This window comes from Salvia miltiorrhiza, chromosome 1 (genome assembly GCF_028751815.1).
Source record: "Salvia miltiorrhiza cultivar Shanhuang (shh) chromosome 1, IMPLAD_Smil_shh, whole genome shotgun sequence".
NCBI lineage: Eukaryota > Viridiplantae > Streptophyta > Magnoliopsida > Lamiales > Lamiaceae > Salvia > Salvia miltiorrhiza.
In genome coordinates, this window is record NC_080387.1 from 46,666,457 (window position 1) to 46,685,762 (window position 19,306).

Sequence of the window (19,306 nt, forward strand, 5' to 3'; positions counted from 1 at the left end):
GCGACAGCGGCAGGCTTCGCTTATCGTCGGCGTCAAGGTCAGAGATTTGAAGGTGCGTTGGGGATCCTCGTTGGGGGCTCGTGAATCGTCTTCTATTTTCAGGTCAGAAACATTGTAGACTTTATTTTACAGTTCTGGAGAAATGGCTGCAACAATGGAGGATGCAGTTCTGGAGATATGGCTGCCGAGAGCGGCTGTTTGTATTCCTTGCATAGATGAGAGTGAAAGGCCCAACGGTTTGTATTATGAGGAATGGGCTTTGATGAAGGATACCCATGGTATATGAGGATAGTTTTGGTATTAGAAAATATAATCCAACTTAAACATATGGATATCAAACACAATATAGGATTAATTAGCCATGATATCAAACACCCATCAAATAGTAGAAATCCATAATAATCCACACTAATTTCTCTGGATAACTTTAGTCCTAATTAATCCTAAACTTTAACGGGCCCTAGATGTATAGTTAAACGACGATTAATAAAAAATGAAGTAAGTATTCGTTAATATATTGCGCTTACTAGATATAAAAAATAAAATAAAAATTGTACGTTATAGTGCGCTAAATACAATGAATGCTGCATACCAATAAACAGATATTTACATGTGGCATTTAATGAAGTCCTATACAGAGTGTGGGAGACACAAAGGTTGTAATTTCTTATGCAAGAAAAGCCTACTCATTATAAATGAATTTAAATTGAGCTTCGTCGAATTTAGGTCAGGGTGCGTTCCAACCTGAAAAGACTAATTAATAAACAAAGCAATTTGGGTCAACGCATTAAATTAACAAATCTAATTCATTTAAAATTTCCTCTTAATTAACTCTTTGTGTTTTATATCTTATTTATGGAAAATCATATTATTATTATTATTATTATTATTATTATTATTATTATTATTATTATTATTATTATTATTATTATTATTATTATTATTATTATTATTATTATTATTATTATTATTCGTTGTGTTTTATAATACTCCCTTCGTCCCATATATAAGCTTGTGTTTTTTTTATGGATGTCCTAAATATATAGACTTGTTTTCTTAAAAAGTACTAATGCTTTTTCACTTATTTTCTATCATATCCCTATTTAATTCTTTAATTTACTTCAACTTTGATTCTTCATTAAATAATAAATATGGGCATATTACAAAGTTTATTGAGTGAAAATTTAAAATACTTTATTCCTTAAGTTATACATGAAAAATGTCCTCTTTTATACACATAAGAGCATCATATGCCATATTATTTAAATACTCCCTCCGTCCGCCAAAAGTATTCCACAATTACTATATTTGGCGTCCGCAAAAAGTATTCCACTTTCCTTTTTAAGGCATGGTCCCACCATCCACCTTTATATTTTATCCTTACAAACACTCTTTATTTACAAAAAACCCACCCCAAATTCAAACTCAACCACACATCTCATAAAGTGGTGGGACCCTTTTTCCACTACATCAACATCATCTCCAATTTTATTAATCTCCGTGCCCAGCCAAAGTGGAATATTTTTGGCGGACGGAGGGAGTATCATTTGATGTTGATAAGTTTGCTTGGTTTTTTGTGAAAGTCTTACACATTTGATCGATTTGACAGCTTTCGGTCATAAAAGTCAACGAGTTAACATCTATCAGTCAAGAACTCATCTGACCGGTGGGTGGCTAGATCATCTAACCGCTCGGGTGGCCAAATCATTTCACTGGGTGGTCAGATGAGTTTTTGACTGATATCTGTCAAATCGTTGACTTATGACTGATGGTTGTCAAATCGGTCAAATATGTAAAATTTTCACAAAAAAACAAGCAAGCTCATCAACATCAAAGGGTAAAATAGGTTCTTCACATAATTTAAGCATAAAATGTTTAAGTTTATATAGTAGGGCATTTTTCATATACAACTTAAGGAATAAGGTATTTTTGCCTATTAACACAAGTTTATTTGTATATTTTTATTTTCAATGATTTTTTTTAATCTTTGTGTAAATTCCAATCAACCTATATATCAGGGACGAAGGAAGTAGTTTATTTTAGGGTTATGGCCAAAAGATACACGAATTTTGGAAAAAGTTATACTCCTTCCGTCCACGGAAGAACTTCCTAGGAGGGAGTGACACGAGTTTTAAGAAAAAAGGTTGTTGAGTGTATTCAGAGTGGAGAAAACGTTATTGAGTGTATTGGGAGTGGTGAAAATGCATTATAATTAATCTTGAGAGTTGTGAAAAAGTGAAAATTAAGTAATTATAAGTGGTAGGGTATATGTTCGCTAATATTTTCACCACGCCGCAAGTATACGGGTAGTTGTAATATATGGAAGCAAGGTCGTATCCCACAAGGATTAGTAGTTCAATCTAGTGATTACCTTAAGTCATTATGCTAGACCTATTTAGACTAAACAATGGAGTGGTTGGTTTGATTATCTACTAATTACTTAACAAGTTCAAAGATAAATAAAATCAAATAAGCAAAGTGGATTAATATAATGATTAAGGCGATTTAGGGACTAGGCATCGATGATTAAGCAAATGACTTCAATTATAACTCAATACTAATCTTGACGATCCTAATTATCTAGAGTGATCTCCCAACTAGTTCTAGCCCCCTCCCGGACGACTAAAACGGTAGATTACGGGTCATAGTTGCCGTCCCCGGTCAACTTCTAACCTATAACTCCCAAAAGCACACAAAGATCGACATACTCTCACCCAACTCTCAACCTCCCGGTTATCGAATTGATATGTTTCAAACACCTTATCTATTGCAATTATTCTCTCCCGATTCAAATTGCAAATTAGGAATGTATAGAATGTGGCCAACAAACCATACAAGAAATAAAACAAGGGTTTGAAAAGATAATGTGCAAAGGAACAAACAAGATTTATATTGAGCACAAATAATCAATCCATTACAATAATCATCTAGCCTAATCCCCAAATCAATGAGAAATTAGCCTATCATGTTCAACAATAACATACCCAAAGAAAAGAGGAACATAAATGAAAGAGAGAGAAAAGAGTAAACAAATCCTATTGAGAAGCTTGCTTCAATCCTCTCTCCTCTTCAATGCCTTCTTCAAAATGGGTAGGAAGGAGTATTAATGGGGTTTAGGGCTTGGATATGGAGGTTTGGAGAAGATGAAATTGGGTGTGTTGAATGTTGGGGAAGATGAAAGATGTGAGGAATGGGGGGGGGGGGGGGAAATGGGGTTTTAGGGCTCAAAATCACGTCTGGGGCCCACTTGGGGGAAGCCCCGCCCTTTTCCCGCGGTCACGACCCGCGTCCGCGGCCTTCAAACGTGGGAAAAGGTCAGGGGACCCGCGGTCCCGCCACGCGGCCGCGGGTGATGACCGCGGGGTACTCCTGGAGTCGGGGACATCTGACCCGCGGTCCCACCCCGCGGCCGCGGGTGGTGACCGCGGGGTACTAGGCGTTTTGCGCAGTCCGCTCGTTTTGCTCCGTTCTCCCTCGTCCGGACTCGGATTTGGTCGCCGTTTGCGCTCATGGATTCCTCTCGAGACGTACTTCAATCACATGTCTTCAAAATTCTCCAATTAATCCTTGATTTTTCCTTAAATTACTCCAAAACTACACCAAGACATCAAATCTTCATAAAACTAAATATTCGGGCACAAACAAGCATTCACAAGCAGAACATGAAGGGAAATGACAACAAAACATGTGGAATTGAGGTACGAAAACCATGTTTGTCAGTATAGTCTAAAAATAGGTAGAAAGTTTTTTTATGGACGTCCGAAAAAGAAAAGATAAAAAGTTCTTTCATGGACGGAGGGAGTAATTTTCACCTGAATTTTCAATTAAACCAAAAAAAATACATGAATTTATATTTGTGTTGCAATTTTCACCTAAGTTTGACTTTCGACGAAATTAGAGCTTAGTTGGTAGTCAGAATTTCACCTGATGTTGGTCTCACTTCTGATGATGAGGAATATTTAGAAGCTTGGAGGTTTAAGAATGCAAAAATTAAATCAAATATATTAATTTTGATTTTTATATTTTTCATTTAATTTAAATTGCATTGGGGAGACTTATCCAAATGACTCATATCCATTAGTTTTTATTTTTATATTTTTCATTTAATTTAAATTGCACCAACTTAAATAATATAATTACTTGAAATTAAAATTGCATTAATTTAAAAATCCTAAAAATTACATAAACTAAAAAAAAGACATAATTAAAAATTACATACATTTAAAACTAGCTAATTTTCAAGAATAAGATACGATCGTCGTGGATTTCTCTCTTAAGGCGATTATTCGTCTCACACTCCTCAATCATTCTGTCGAGCTTGGTATTTGTATTTTGCATGTACACTTTACATTCAAGTAGAGCCTCTGAGCCTTGATACATTGAGTCCTTCACCTTTCTGTTCCCCTTCGCCGCTCTCGTCACTGCCTTCGCCGCTTTGTTTGCCATTGGCCGAGAAGATGAGATTTGCTCGCTCGAAACCGAGGTGGTGAAGTCGCCGCTCTCACTCGTCTTTGTCCTCTTGAAGAAATGCACGTCTCCCTCGAGGTACAAGCTCTTGAACTTCCGGTTCATCCGGAGGATCCTCCACGCATTCCACCATTTGAATGCAACACCTTTGCTACGCAATGCTTAGATCGTTTGGGTCTTCTCCCGATTCATGTTGTCTGAGTGCCAGGATGGCCACTTTGCGTTGGCCTCGACCCAAATCGCCTCCCAAAGCTTGACCTCATAACTCACACGGGCCTAGTGAGATTTGATTTGGCGGAGGTTGATGTCGATACCCAAGATGGCGTTCACTCGCTCGATGATGCGACCTTAATAATGCTCGCCTTTTTTATCGACGCCACAGATGGCGTCGTTCGTCTCTTCTACCCAAATTCAAGCAATGAGGTTCATCTCCTTGAGGGTGTAAGAATGACAACCTTTTTGGCCGCCTTCCGTCGGCGTCGCCTCCTTGAAGGCCATCGCCTTCTGCCGCCCACGTTTCCCCGCCGCCGCCTCGCTTTGGGCCGCCTGTGTTGCGCTCGCCGCCGCCTCCTGCTCAGCCATTTGGGGCACGTCCCCTAAGTTGAACGCCGATAAATCGAGATCGTAGTTTCTGGAAAGATCATCGGTCCAATTTGACGAAAAATAATCGGGAGCATTTGGGTCGTTGGGATCCATTTTGATAAGTGGAAGAATTTGAGAGATGGAAAATAAGATGAAGGATGAAGAGAATTGAAATTGTGGGAGGATGGTTTGGAAGAGGATTGAGGGAGTTTATATTGATGAAATTTAAATAGTAATAAATAAAAACGTCAAGGCAGTTGGAGAGAAAAAAAAAATTAAAACGGTCAAATAGCTATTTAAAGTGAAAGAAAGTTAAAAAAAATATATGAAAAATCAGCAAAAGAGCCGTTGAACATTTAAAATCATAATTTTTAATTTTTTTTAATATGGCGTGTGCAATGTATGCACCTTCCATTTAGATGGATGAGTCGGCCTTGAGTCGATGCAGCCCTGCATCAATCGACTCATCCGACAAACCGACCCGAGTCAGCCGGATGAGCCAACCGATGTGGATGCTCTTATTATTCTATAGGAAAAGTTCATTTAAATTATTAAATGTATAAAATATTAAGGTAGAATAATCGTGTAACATTATATTAGAGGATAGTGCCTAAATTGTAAGCAGTAAGTTTACCTGGTTTGGTAGAAGTCTTTCGTGAATGCCCGCAATAGTCTGATTGGATGTCATGGATCATAATCTCATCTTTAGATGAGCGTAAAAATATACTCCCTCCGTCCATGATTCAGTGCCCTGTTTGGCTTTTAAAAAGTGTCCACAATTGAATGCCCTGTTTTGCTTTTTGTACCCTTTTACCCTCTCTCTTTATTTAAAATTGCTACCCTTTGCCATTCATTACCCCACCCCTTTTTTAAAAATAGTTAATTAAAACTTGATTAACACCTAATTATATTACTCTCTCCCTATTTTAAGTATTCTACCCTATCATTTTTTTCTCCATTCTTTCGAACCCAGCGCCGCTTCCTCTCTCACTCTCCATTCTGAAAACCCTAGAATCATCTCTCTTCCTGATCTTGAGACTCTCGATTCATGAATCCACCTCCATCCAAATCTCCTCCATCGATGGAGGGCATTTTCGTGGATTATCTGGATGGATTTGTGTTGCAGGAGACGATTGTGCTAAAAACTGAATTTCATCTTCCCGATCTCTCTGAATCGGTTGATTTCATGCCCAAATCCGAAGCGGCGCCGTGGTTGCTGCCGGAATCCGTAGCGGCGCGCCTCCCTCTCTGGATCGGAGTTGATTGTGCCTGAAACTTAAACTGGGGCTTACGATTCGTGTGCAGTGCCGTGGTTGCTCCCTCTCACCGAATCGGAGTCGTGGCCACCGGAATCCGAAGCGGCGCCATGGATGCTGTCGAGAACCGATGCAGTCTTCCTCCCTCGCTCTGAATCGGAGCAGATTTTGACTCCTTACGAAGGCGGACCATGGTTGCTACCGGAAACTGAGCCGGAATACGATTTCGATGGCAATTAGTGTATCTTTGCCGTATGTGTGTTTGCTGCCGTGTGTTTGTTTGCTGCCGAATGTGTGTTTGCCGTATTGGTGTTGTCTTTGGTGGGGATTTGCTGCCGAATGTCTGTTTGTGGTGCCAATTGTGAATTTGTGTATGCTTTTTCCATTAATTGAAATAATGCAACAAATGTATCTCAATTAAAAAATAGGGGGAAAATAAATGGCAGAGAAAAAAAATGAAATTTAAGGCAAAATGGGGCCAAAAAAAATGAAATTTAATAAACTGAAAATTTTAAATTAAGAAAATAAACCCAAATGGTGCTAAAAATAAATTCATAAATTAAAAACACTCTTTTAGCACAAAATTAGTAAAAGTCATCTAATCTCTTAATCACTACCCTTATACTTTATCCACATCACCTTTTTCAGCTTTTCTTAGACTCCGTGCCCACACCCAAATGGGGCACTGAATCATGGACGGAGGGAGTATAATCTTCCCGTCTTATTTGATTTTATTTATATTTTTTTAAAATTTTCTTATTTAACTTGGTTTATTTTATTTTTACACTATACTACTATTAAATATGACATTACATTATTTTCACTATAAGTTACTCTCTCTATTTTTTATTAAGTGTCTATTTTAATATTTTCATTGTTCTCTAATAAGTGTCCCATTTCAAAATTTGAAAGTATAATTATGACATTCTTTCTATTGTATCCTTATTTAATATTTGTTTGAATAGAATAATTAGTTATACATATACATTTATTATAATAATTAATAAGGTTACATATATAAATGTGTTATTTTATTGGTATGTGTATTTTGATGACTACGGACACTTAATAAAAAAACGAAGAGAGTAACACTTATATGACACCACATTAACACTACTATTCACCGTGTTTCTAAAAATTGTGACCTTATTATCATATAAGGATGTCCCTAAAAATTGTGATATTTCCTTATTTGGAAATGATCCCACAAATTTTCTCTCATTATTTACAAAAAGATATGAGACTCAACCTTCACTCAAACACAACTACCAAATTTTTTCTTAAAACTCGTGTCATTTCCATTGGGTCACAATTTTAAGGAATGAAGGGAATATGACATCACATTAAATATGACACCATATTACTACTAAATATGACATCACATAACTATTAATTTCTTAAAATTCGTATCGAAAAGAAAGTGATCAAGTTTCGCGGGACAGATGAAGTATAATAATAGAATATATTCATTAAAATATTAATACATTGTAACATAAATTAATATTTACCCAATATTAATTAACGAAGGCAAGTTCATAACTGCCAATAAGATTATGCATTGGAAAATTTTAATTTTACATCTGTTTTTTTAGTGAAAACAAAATATGTAAATCAAGTGTCCTTCTTTATATTAGAAACAATTAAGTGCGAGAATTATTTCTGTTTCATGATCATGGATCCATCTGCTTTTCATAATGAAGGCACAATAAACTTTGCATAAAATATTATTTTTTAAAAGAAAAAGGAAAATAGGAGATTGGTAAAGTGGGAGGGTAAAAGTGAGAAATGAATAAGACAAAAGAAAGGTTGCAGTTGTTATAGTTGTCGTTTTCTTGAGTCCAAAAAAGCTGTGAGGCTATGCTATAATAATGTAGACTTAAATGTCTTTCTCCACATTTCCAATTCCCGGTGGTTTTTGACTCTTTTGCCTTTTCCACGTACAGACAACACCACACAACACGCCAAATTTTTACACCAAACTCAATTCAATGCTTCCTTATCCAAATTCCACATTTCATTCACTATCATATCAAAAAAAAAAAAAAAAAACCCCAATGTTTCGTGAAATATGTAAATCGTGATTCGTGATATTGTCTTAGTAGATTAGATACCACTATTTCATGCTATTATGTTTCATGATATATATGATTAGTTTTGGCTTCCTTGTCTAATAAATTATTTTCAAATAATTTTGAGTTAATTTAATTTCGTAATGCAAGATTAACTTAATCACGAGTAACTTAATGTGAATATAAATGTGAATGTACACACTCCACCGACTATAAACCCTTTTGTTTTATGTGATGTTGTTGTGCATATGCCACCCTAAGTCATGACTCATCATCTATATGTATATATGTGAACGATATTGTGGTATTTTCTTAATAATAACAATATGAAAATGCAGCAGCTAGTTTGTACAAATACATATTCATTTCCGTTGAGAAAGTGGTGAATGGTGATGCTTATTGAATGGGTCAGCTTGTCAGAAGAGTTATTGATGGGATTTGAAAGTATTTGTATGAGTGAATCAAATTTTTTGAGGCAATCGGTATAATTTATTTTTGTGTCTAAATAAAATTTTAATAGGTTTAGGACTATAATTCAATCATTTGTTATAATAAATAATTGTTCTATTGATTCAACAACAAGTATACTGAAATTATAGAAAAATTTGTGTGTATGCATTTTTAAAAATTGTTTCATTTTTTATAAAAATAAATTAATTTTCATTATTAATAATTCATAATCTTGTTTTAATTAGAGGATTGACTTAAACTCCGCAATGAAAATTAACTAAGAAATAAAAAAGGGGATCGAAAATAACACAAAATTAACAAACTAATATAACAAATTGCCGTAAAATGTAATGCAATTAGCTTGAATGCTACGATTATTAAAACAACTACGGCGTCATTATGTGGCCTCATCAGTGGTCTTTCGTCCTTGGTCCAAAAGAAATCTCTGCATCAGTGTTCATATTGGTAATTATCATTACCTGACTTGCCTAGGCTCTGACAGCCCTGATTACAACTTTTCTGGCTCTATTGGATGCTCCATCTATTTCTCCTCCAGTGATCATTCTTACTTATTCGTTAGGCAGCTGAGGTGGTGCAGGCGGTCGCCTCTGCTCTTTTTGATCTCACGAGCCTATTGCCCCTTATTCTCTTTTGTATTACTTCAATCGGCCTCTCCTCACGTGGAATTTCAGTACATACTTCAGGTGTGTGAACTCATTCGTGGTGTGACCAAATCTATTGTGAAACTCGCAAAGCAAGTCATTAGGTCATGTTGCAGAGATCCAATTACATATGACTTGGGCGGATGAAACCAATAATTGTTTTTTACAACATGAAAGATGTAATCTTGGGTTTTGTTCAGAAGGGGTGTATGTTTCATATGTTGGAGCTCTGCAGATTTCGTTGATGTTTTATCTCCTGTTGTCGACTCTCATTCTCAGTAAGGGGCATTGTTCATTGACTTTTCTTCTCCCCTCACCGGTTTCTCTTTCCGGCATTGGGCATTGCTCTATTGTGATATTAAAAGCAATCGGACCTCTAGGTAGGGGTGCCCTTGGTGCCGACATGTTAGGGTATCTGGCTTCATTTCGTTCATCTCCTTTTTTCGGATCTCTTGTTCCGATTTCTGTCAACTTCTGGTTTTCTAGCTGCTTTAGCTTCCTCCAATTGTATGTACCCAGGCAGGCGGGACAGTAGATCATCAAAGTTCCTCGCTGTTGTGATCTGTAATGCGTCGAACAGTGGTCCCGATTTGAGTCCCCAGATGAAAGCATAATCTTTTATTACTGACTTGACCTCTGGTACCTCCAATGAGGCCATATTGAATTGGGCATCGTACTCCCTCAAAGTCTCTTGCGGTTCATGTTGTATGTCCATCAGGGACATGATCGCCTTTTCTGCTCTTTTGGAACTGGCGCTCTGGTGCATGAATAGGTCGTAAAGCTCGTCAAAATTGTGGATAGATCCTGACTTTAACTTGCGGAACCATTGTTGAGCCATGCCTGACAGGGTTGTTGAAAAGAGCCTACAACGAATACCCCCACTATATTGGTGCAACGTCATGAGCCCCTCAAATCAGGTTTGTAATGCGCCGACAACACATCTGACAGAATTTCCTCTGACAACATATTTTACAGGTTTGTAATGCTGCATGTAGACCTCTTAGGTGGTGGCTCCTCCCTTGTCTCCCGATTTCAAAGATACACTACTCGCTCATGTTGACCTCTTGGGCGGTGGCTCATTCCTTGTCTCCCGATTTCAAAGATACACTACTCGCTCTTTCGATGGTGCTTTCAGTGTCTCCGAGAACTCTTCCTTATAAATAGGCTCTCGTCATCCCTTCTTATTCTTCAGGGCTGCTTGCAAATCATGTACTTGTTGTTGCATGATTGCAAGTTTAGTTGGTAGATCCATCTCATTTCCTCTTCCTCGGTGCAATTTCTCTGATGCCTCTTGTGTTGATTCTTCCACGTCTTCTATGAGTACTTGATCCATGGGATCACGCAAGTTTTTATCGACAAGGTTATCCTGAGCTTCAGGGTTTCGTCCGTCCTTTGTTTTCTCAGTCAAGATGGATTTGGTTCTTTTGGCTCCCTCATAGGTTTTCTGCGTTTAAGGATCACTACCATGGTGGTGCAGGGGTGGTGAACGGGGAATATGATGTTCCGGCCATACTCATTAATTTCCTCATGAGTAGTAAGTTGAGGGTTTGTGACATATCATCATTAGAATTCGTTGCAGGGCTGTTTCCTGCGAGTGTCGCTATGGCAGTACTGTTGATGACTGTATTAATCGGCACTCGATCAATAGACTCGTTATTGCCGACGATCCATGCTGCCAAGTCCAAGATTCGATTATGACCGTTATCTCCTTGGTTGAAATCTACGTTGAGGTCGCGGTTGACATTGACATTGGCGTTCTCCTTCTCCATGGCTCAATAATGGATTAACATGCGTAGAAAGAAAACGTTAACAAAAAACTATCTTCAAACGTCTAGCTCGGGTTCCGACTTTCCAAAGACAGAGCCAATTTTTGTGCCCAAAAATATCATTTATAACGGAAAACTAAAGAACACGGGAAGATTGCGAAAATATAGAGAACTTTGGTATTGAATATAGCGTAAGGCTTTGAATAATTGAGCGTATGTGAATGATTAACTATTGTAGTGGGAACTTGCACCTTGTGTGGACTACATCTCAAGACAAGATAGGTTTCCCTCCACCGAACGCATTTTCTAAGAAACCTCTCGACTATGGCGGCACTAGAAAGGACATTGAGCATAGCTCATGTGCGTCGTCGAGTCCACACAAGTAAGGGTATCGCCTATAGAACTTCTAGGTCGACGTGGTGTAGTAGGGTTAATATGGAAGTCGCGGTAATTGTCGTCTCTATTGTTTTACCTAAATATAGGTTAAGTGATGGGTATTTTGTCTTACCTTATGCACTATCTAGCATGCATTGTCCACCATCACTATATTTTGTTAAGTACAAGTTCGCTCGACTTCCCCTGATGTAGAAGTTTTCGAATCAATATGTATGAATATGACATGGTACTATAAATATGTTTTGTTATTTACAAATTTTGCACCTATTGATATTGTTGATGGAAAGTTCCCTCATGCCAATAATATATTTTGTTGATTACAAAATTCCACCAGACCATTATCTTCATTGCGACATTTGAAACATCAGTTATGTCATGAAAATGAGTATATGAAAATTCCCTCATATCGCCTGTGGTCTTGTATAAATACTCTCTATAAAAAAAATCATCAGCTTCGGGTATTACCATATATATAGAAGTAAACTTGACCTGATGTAGGATTTATTGTAAATGACATCTTATGTTGAGCTAATCATATGAAGTGAAGATAATACATGTCAGCATATAAGATATTACAAAATGATATATAGCCATGGAGCCATTGCGTCTAGCCCTCAAAACATTACATTTGCTTGAGCTTTTGAGTCTAACCAAGCAAAATTATCACTGAAGTACTGAGCATTGAAACAGAATAGCGATTCACACTACCACAAATTATCCCAACAAGACTACCAACAAGACTACGTCGTCTTAGTTGTGAGAATGTGTAGGACATAGTGAGGTTTTGCCTCATCGAGAAGACCCATAAACAGCTCGAGGCCTTATTTTTCACCTGCCAGTATTTGATAAGCGTCGAATTTCTATCTCATTGACATAGTAGACATGGCATTTAGTTGGTCAAATACCTTTTTTCTAGCTTTCCCTAAATCGAATTCGTAGCCTATGCGAGAGGCAATGCAATCCATCCTCTTGTTGGCGTTTCGGTCCATCTCACCCAACAGACAAACGAGCCCATCAAGGCCATCAGTGGCCTTACGTTTCCTCCCATCAACTCTTACAATCCTTCCTTCCTTTTCACCCTGACAAAACCTATCATCGGCCCCATCGTTTTCCGCCTCATCTTCGAGATGCACGTGGTAATCACCTTGACCTCCATCGTTTTCCAAGTTGTCCGTGCGATGCAGAGAATTGATGGTGTCCATCACATCTTCTGCGCTTCCTCCAGTCACACGGTTCTTCCCGAATATTTCTTTCCATTCCTCCAAATGGGGCTAGCTCTTAAAACGCATCAAGTGCGCATTAGGATCACACTGCCATTAAACAAAAACGTTGTGGGATATTATGAACAAATACAACATGTTAAATATGAACACACTGCCATTAAACCAAAAAAGATGTTGGTACTATGAACAAAAAACAACATGCTAAATATAAACACACTGCCACTGAACCAAAAAAATATGTGGATAAATTCAGTTCAGTTGTGAATTCACAATCGTAATAATTCACAATTAGATTTAAGAATTCACAACCAGGTCGATGAATTCACAACTTAATGTTCTTGAATTCACAACTAGCTCGATGAATTCACAATTTAATATTCTTGAATTTACAACCAAATCTATAAATTCACAATCAAAATAAATTACAGCTTTAATTGTGAATTCAAACTTTAAAAACTCAAATTCACAACTACTTGAATTCACAACCAAAATAAATTTTAGTTGTGAATTCACAACCAGATTTATTGTGAATTCACAACCAACATAAATCTGGTTGTGAATTAAATTTTGGTTGTGAATTTGTTTGTTGTGAATTCACAACCAAAAAATTATAGTTATGAATTAAATTTTGGTTGTGAATTGAACTGGTTGTGAATTAAATTTTGGCTGTGAATTCGACTAGTTGTGAATTCACAAACAAAAAATTCTGATTGTGAATTCGACTGGTAGTGAATTGAGAATTCACAACCAGTGTGAATTCACAACCAAAAAATTTAGGTTGTGAATTCACACTAATTGTGAATTGCGGGATTTTTTAAAGGGGTTGCGTGATGTAAAGTGGACATTTTTTTAATTTTTAATGTGGAAGGGTATTTTGGTAAAAGTGGCCATTTTTTAATATTTTTATCTTAGTGGATAATTTTTAATTTTACAATATGAAAGTGGCCATTTTAAAAATCCACTCTTCAAAAAATACATTAAAATGATAAATATTGCTATAAAACGAAATAAAATATAAATGTACACTCATAAAAAATTATTCATTAAAATAATTTCTTTTTACGTGCGAACGCACGTTATCTCTACTAGTATTTATAACAGAGGAAATTTTTTAAGTACTTTGCACTTTTCGAGGTAATATTCGAAAGATGGTAGCACACAAATTACGATTGGGGAGACTTGTAACTTGTATGTTAAATAATTTATTACAATTATAACATAATTATACACATTCTTATTCCTAATCCATACAGATCTCATCACATTAAATTTAATTATTCTGAAATAACAAGTTACGATTAAAGTCATATTGCTTCCACCAACTACCTTCAGTCGCTACCGAACTATAATTAATAAATATAAATATCATAATTAAGTAGTAATTATACTACCATATATCTTCTAACTAACAACTACTACTTTATATTTTCCGTCAAAAAACAACTACTTTATATTCCAATATTTGAATATGCACCCAAAATGTTCTCTCTATTCAAGACTTCTTTCATGCTAAACAATGAGTTCAACTGTAACTTGCCAAGATAGAGAGAGAGATGAAAAAAGATAGCTTAGAAAGAGAGAGAGTTTGTTTTAGTTCAAGATCCAAATGCGTGTAGGATTTGATGTATTAGGCAGAGAATAAAGAAAGCCCACATTGTGTAGGAGTAGCAGAGGAAAAAACCTCTAAGCCACAAAGCCAAGGATGAATTGCCCAGCCGGTCCAGTCGGGATCGGCGCCTCACCGGACGATGGAAGCATAACAGCGGTTCCCATTGTACACCATCCCACCACTGTGCGACGCCATGCTTGTAAACCTGCCATCGGACTGCTGCAAGATAGCGTCACCACCACCCGAAACCCTCGTCCCATCGCCACCACCTTCCCCATAACCGAAATGAAACGCGTCCACACCACCAGCACTGGCCGCCGCAAGAGCCTCCGACTGCTGCTTCTTGGTGCTCAGAAACCGGCCCCCACTCCCCCTCACTCTATTCAGCGCATGCTGATGACGAGACTCGTGCAGATACGGCTGCATTCATCATATATATAACATGCATCTTCACTTCATCAACATTCACAATTTCTGATTCAAAATCAATCATGATCACAACTTACTTTCCGAGTTTTCACAAGTTTGTTTTGTGCCTCCAGCTTAGCTCGAGTCTGTCTCCTCCTAAGTATACCATGATATTGTTTTGCATTCACGTATATGGGGCCGTCCTCGGGAAGATCCACGGGCAGCGGCACACGCCCGGATGCGGCGGCCATCATCTGCGGTTGTATCTGAACAAGACAACACATTAAGATGAAACATGATATGCATAGTGATATGTAGCTACTGCTACTACTCACGATGTTATGAGGGCCGTAGGGCGTAAACAATCCGGTGAAGTAGGGGTCTGCGTAGGCATACGGGAGCTGCACCTGATGTGGGAATTTTTCCGACCAAATCATATCTGATTCAACCAACAAACATCAACATTATCATTAGTGGTATTGAGACAACGACAACTTACAATCGGTTGGGTAATCTCAGCATGTGACACGTTGATGGAGAGCTCGGGATTGCACAGGAACAAGCCCCCCTTCATATGTTGCCCATGCTTACCATAGCTTTCATCATGTACTGCACCAACAATGTTATTATTATCTGTTGCATCTCGAAAATTAGGACAAGCAGCTAACTAATGCTGGATCAAAATCAATACCGGAGTCAGATGAAGCGCATTGATCTTGAGAACCAGCCTTTCCCATGGCGGTGAATTCCTTGTGAGAAAGGCTCGTTGATTCAGTCGAGGAAGAGTGTTGATCTTGTAGTTGAAAGTCAATGTACTTCACTTCCTGGCCTCGTTGAGGAGGACAGTCCACTTCAAAATTGAGATTTTTGGATATTGTTTGGGAGAAATGCTGCTCGTGCATATTCTGCACAACAAAAACAATCAAGATGAGGAGGCGTCGGAGATGTTGCTCGTTCAATGCATTTTGTTGAAGAAGTTTCGAAGTCATACAGCCATTAGTTTAGGAATGTAGCTGAAGCCAGATGCATAACCAAAGACCTTTAAGGGCTCATTTTTAGCTGCTTGGGGAAAAACACAAAATGAGTAATCTTAATCATACAATAACACCAATTCAATATTTATTGAGTTTATAAGACTGAACATGAAGCAGAAAAGAAGTTAGATAAGTTCTTAAGACACATAACTCCTCTAGACGTTGCATATGAACACCAATGATATCGAAGAACTTGGCACATACCCGAGATTAGTGCATATGAAGTAAAAGAAATAACTTATGTACAACGAAGCCACGACTAACACTCTTAGTGAAAAGAAAGGAAAAAAAGGGAAATCTTTATACAATTTCTGAACCTGAATACATATGTAAGAAAACAAAAATTCACACACAAAAATATACATAAACATATAACACTTATATTGTGAGAGTTTCCCATTCTCTTATTTTATATACTTATTGGAAATAAATAGGAAATGGAGTGTGCTTTTTTACATCTTTTGTTTCATTCAATTATCTTTTCCCCTTCTCTTTATTTTTGTTTATTCTTAATTCATTTGGTCTCTCCCAAGGACCCAATAAAGAAATCTCAAAAAGACTACGAATATGGCCCCTTAGAATTTAATTATTTGTAAATTCCAACTTAAATAGAAAACTAAACTTCAAATATTAAAGGTAAGAATTCCATCAGAATTTATCCTCTAACACAATGAGGATCATATATAAAGAAAGAATCACGCACGCACACACAGAAAAATGAAAAGCCCAAACTAGGACTGAGCTCCAAAAAATTTAAGAAATAAGATAGAAATCGAACAAAACTCTGCATCGGAAACAACTCAGCATGATATGGTGTGTTCCGAGCAGGAAACTAAACTCGATCCTATATAATCAGAGAGAGGTTCGCCTATGACCACTGCCATGACAAGATTTACAAGTGACATATTGAACTACAATGCATAATGTATAGCCCCCACCATAGGCAAAGAACTCTATTTCTACACTAAAGCAAGCACCATAACTAAATCCTCAACAATGTCCATCTCAAATCGAACAAATTTTAAAAACAACATTGTATTTAATGGATTAAGGACAGAAGTTGGTGATCTTTCAATATGCAATGATAACATGCAATTAAATGGAATTTATCACCTAACAACAACGGATTACCAACTAAGACACCCTTCTCTCTCGTGTAGCATACGAATGATTTCATAAATGGAGATAGAGGGAATGAATCAAGACCATCAACACCAAAACAAATCAAGAAACCATGAAAACCCAAAACTAAGAGCAATTAACTAAACATAAGAAACCTACACCTTAAATTCCATAGAAAGAGAAAGAAAGGTATGGTTAAAATTAGAAAAGAATATAATACTATAGTATATGATGTAGAAAACATGTTCCCAAACATAGTGCTAAAAACGAACAAACAAACCAAAAACACAAAATATCCATCCCAAAATGTCCCAAAACAAGTAGTGCCAATATGAGGAAATGAATGTCCTCCTCTATCACTTCGATTTGGATATGCGTTTCAAGAATTCTATCAATTCACTGCTTAAATTGGATATTATCAGAAGTTTAAGCCTAAAACAATCTCAGATGGGAAATTTGTCATGTATATCGAAATCCAAAAAAATAAAAATTTGAAGTAAGAAACATGGAAAGTCAATAATAACTTTACTAAAATCTAAATCCAGCTACAGTAGCAACACCAGCAACCATTCGAACCTCAGGCTCCACATGCATCAAACATACAAAATTAAAAAAGAAAAAAAAAACCCCACCTATTTGGCATATCTAGATCAGTCATACAACTGAAGATGAATCAAACACAAAACCTCAATAAAGACAGCAATTTTTTTGACAAGAAGAGAAGAAAAATAAAACAAAAGCCTTTATAATATCCACATATGCAACACAAGAGAGAGAGAGAGAGAGAGAGAGAGAGATCCTCTGCTGTGGATCGAAACACGGCACGAGCTGCTGTGCACGAGACGGCACGGTACAAGCGGAAAAGGAGCGTTCTTCAACAAAATCAATCGAAAAGACAAAAAGTGAGAAAACAACTTTAAATCATACAGAACCCTGGGGGGAGATGGGGGCTTGTTCTTCATTTTGGTGATTGACACCCAGCGAGGCGAGTTGGTGCAGAAAAAAAAATTCAAATGGCTAAGAAAATGGTCTCTTATATATTGGAGTTTTATTTTGAAAGGAAGGAAAAATAGCGGCGGCAACTGAGATGGTTAGTGCGGCGTCGTCATCACTCTTGGGGAAGATGTTTAGGAGAGTTAAGTAGAACGCTGCGTCTCCGTTTCATGCACAGCAGTGTTTGAATCCACAGCAGAGGATCCGATTTAGTATAGTGAAAGGGAGAGAGAGAGAGAGAGAGGGGAAGACCTTTAGGATCTGGTGCCAATACTTGGAGGAACAATGAACACAACTGTTGGGATGAAATTGGGCATGTTTCCCTTCCCTTAATACTCTACTGTTTCCCTCACAAGATTCTCTCTGGATTCTTGTTTAACAGTCTCCTTCTCTAATATTATTATTATACTAATATTATTATCAAATAGTACATATATACTTGTACTACTACAATACAAGTAACAATAGGGACGCACGCTACCACCCACCAGCACCATTGATGGCATCATTTCATATGACCTACTCTTTTTTTTGCAACTTTTATTATTAATATTTATTTTTGAGATAGTTTCGTATCTCGTTTTGTTTTGTAGTAGTGAATGTCTTTACATGCGGGAGTGGGCCCCCCATTGTTTCTTGTAGGCTTCCTTGTGTTTGTGAATCAGTTCCCATCAAACTCTCCACAACAACCCACCTTCAATTCAAAACTTCACACTTGTTTCTTTCTCGATTGTTCTTGCAACATACCATACGAGTATTATTTCTTTTTTGGAATGGATAATACTATATCTATAACTATTTCAAATCTATAAACATGAATTCAAGACATGTTGACTCCTCCTACAATATACTATAAAGTATAAATTTTAAAGTTTCTTCTTCAAACACGTTGACTCATTTTAATGCTCGAATCTCTCGCAACCTTTAATAATTTCAAGTTTAAACATCTATCAATTTTATCATAAGATACTTTATTTTTATTTTACTATAAGATAAATCTCTAAAAAGAAAGATAAACCAGTTTATCACTAGTCAATCCCAATGGAACAATACTCATATTCTTCACTATTTAATAATTACATATTCATTTTATGAAGAAAAAAAAATACAACTTCGTAATTTATTAGGGGTAATCTTTAACCAAATAAATTTCATTAATTTGTGTGCACAAGGCTAGAATAAATGTTTGTTTAGTATTAGGGTGTGTTTGCTTTGATAGTAAAATTTCATTTGAAAAGGATGGATAAGAAAATACTATGAGATAATATT

General features: G+C 36.9%; 1 protein-coding gene across 5 annotated transcripts; it reads right to left on the reverse strand.

The window, feature by feature from the left end:
- Nucleotides 1–14,296: 14,296 nt before the first annotated feature.
- On the reverse strand, nt 14,297–18,447 carry LOC130987129 (nuclear transcription factor Y subunit A-3-like). 5 transcript variants are annotated; one of them, XM_057910755.1, is made up of 7 exons: nt 18,290–18,447; nt 15,880–15,947; nt 15,580–15,793; nt 15,388–15,497; nt 15,224–15,295; nt 14,987–15,154; nt 14,297–14,900 (listed from the first exon to the last, which is right to left on the reverse strand). In XM_057910755.1, the coding sequence occupies exons 2-7, from the start codon at nt 15,883–15,885 to the stop codon at nt 14,610–14,612; spliced, it is 861 nt and encodes a 286-aa protein (XP_057766738.1). In that variant the 5' UTR covers nt 15,886–15,947; nt 18,290–18,447; the 3' UTR covers nt 14,297–14,609. The 5 variants fall into 5 exon arrangements, with proteins under 5 accessions (XP_057766738.1, XP_057766750.1, XP_057766760.1 ...); XM_057910767.1 differs by lacking the exon at nt 18,290–18,447 and adding an exon at nt 17,677–18,248; XM_057910777.1 differs by lacking the exon at nt 18,290–18,447 and adding an exon at nt 17,972–18,235.
- Between the last annotated feature and the right edge of the window lie 859 nt (nt 18,448–19,306).

What these genes read in the sequence shown, in the direction of transcription:
- LOC130987129 (XM_057910755.1), bottom strand. An exon ending in CTGAGATTACCCAACCGATT is followed by an intron (nt 15,296 to 15,387) that starts GTAAGTTGTCGT and finishes TTCCCACATCAG; the next exon opens with GTGCAGCTCCCGTATGCCTA. An exon ending in CCTACGGCCCTCATAACATC is followed by an intron (nt 15,155 to 15,223) that starts GTGAGTAGTAGC and finishes TGTCTTGTTCAG; the next exon opens with ATACAACCGCAGATGATGGC.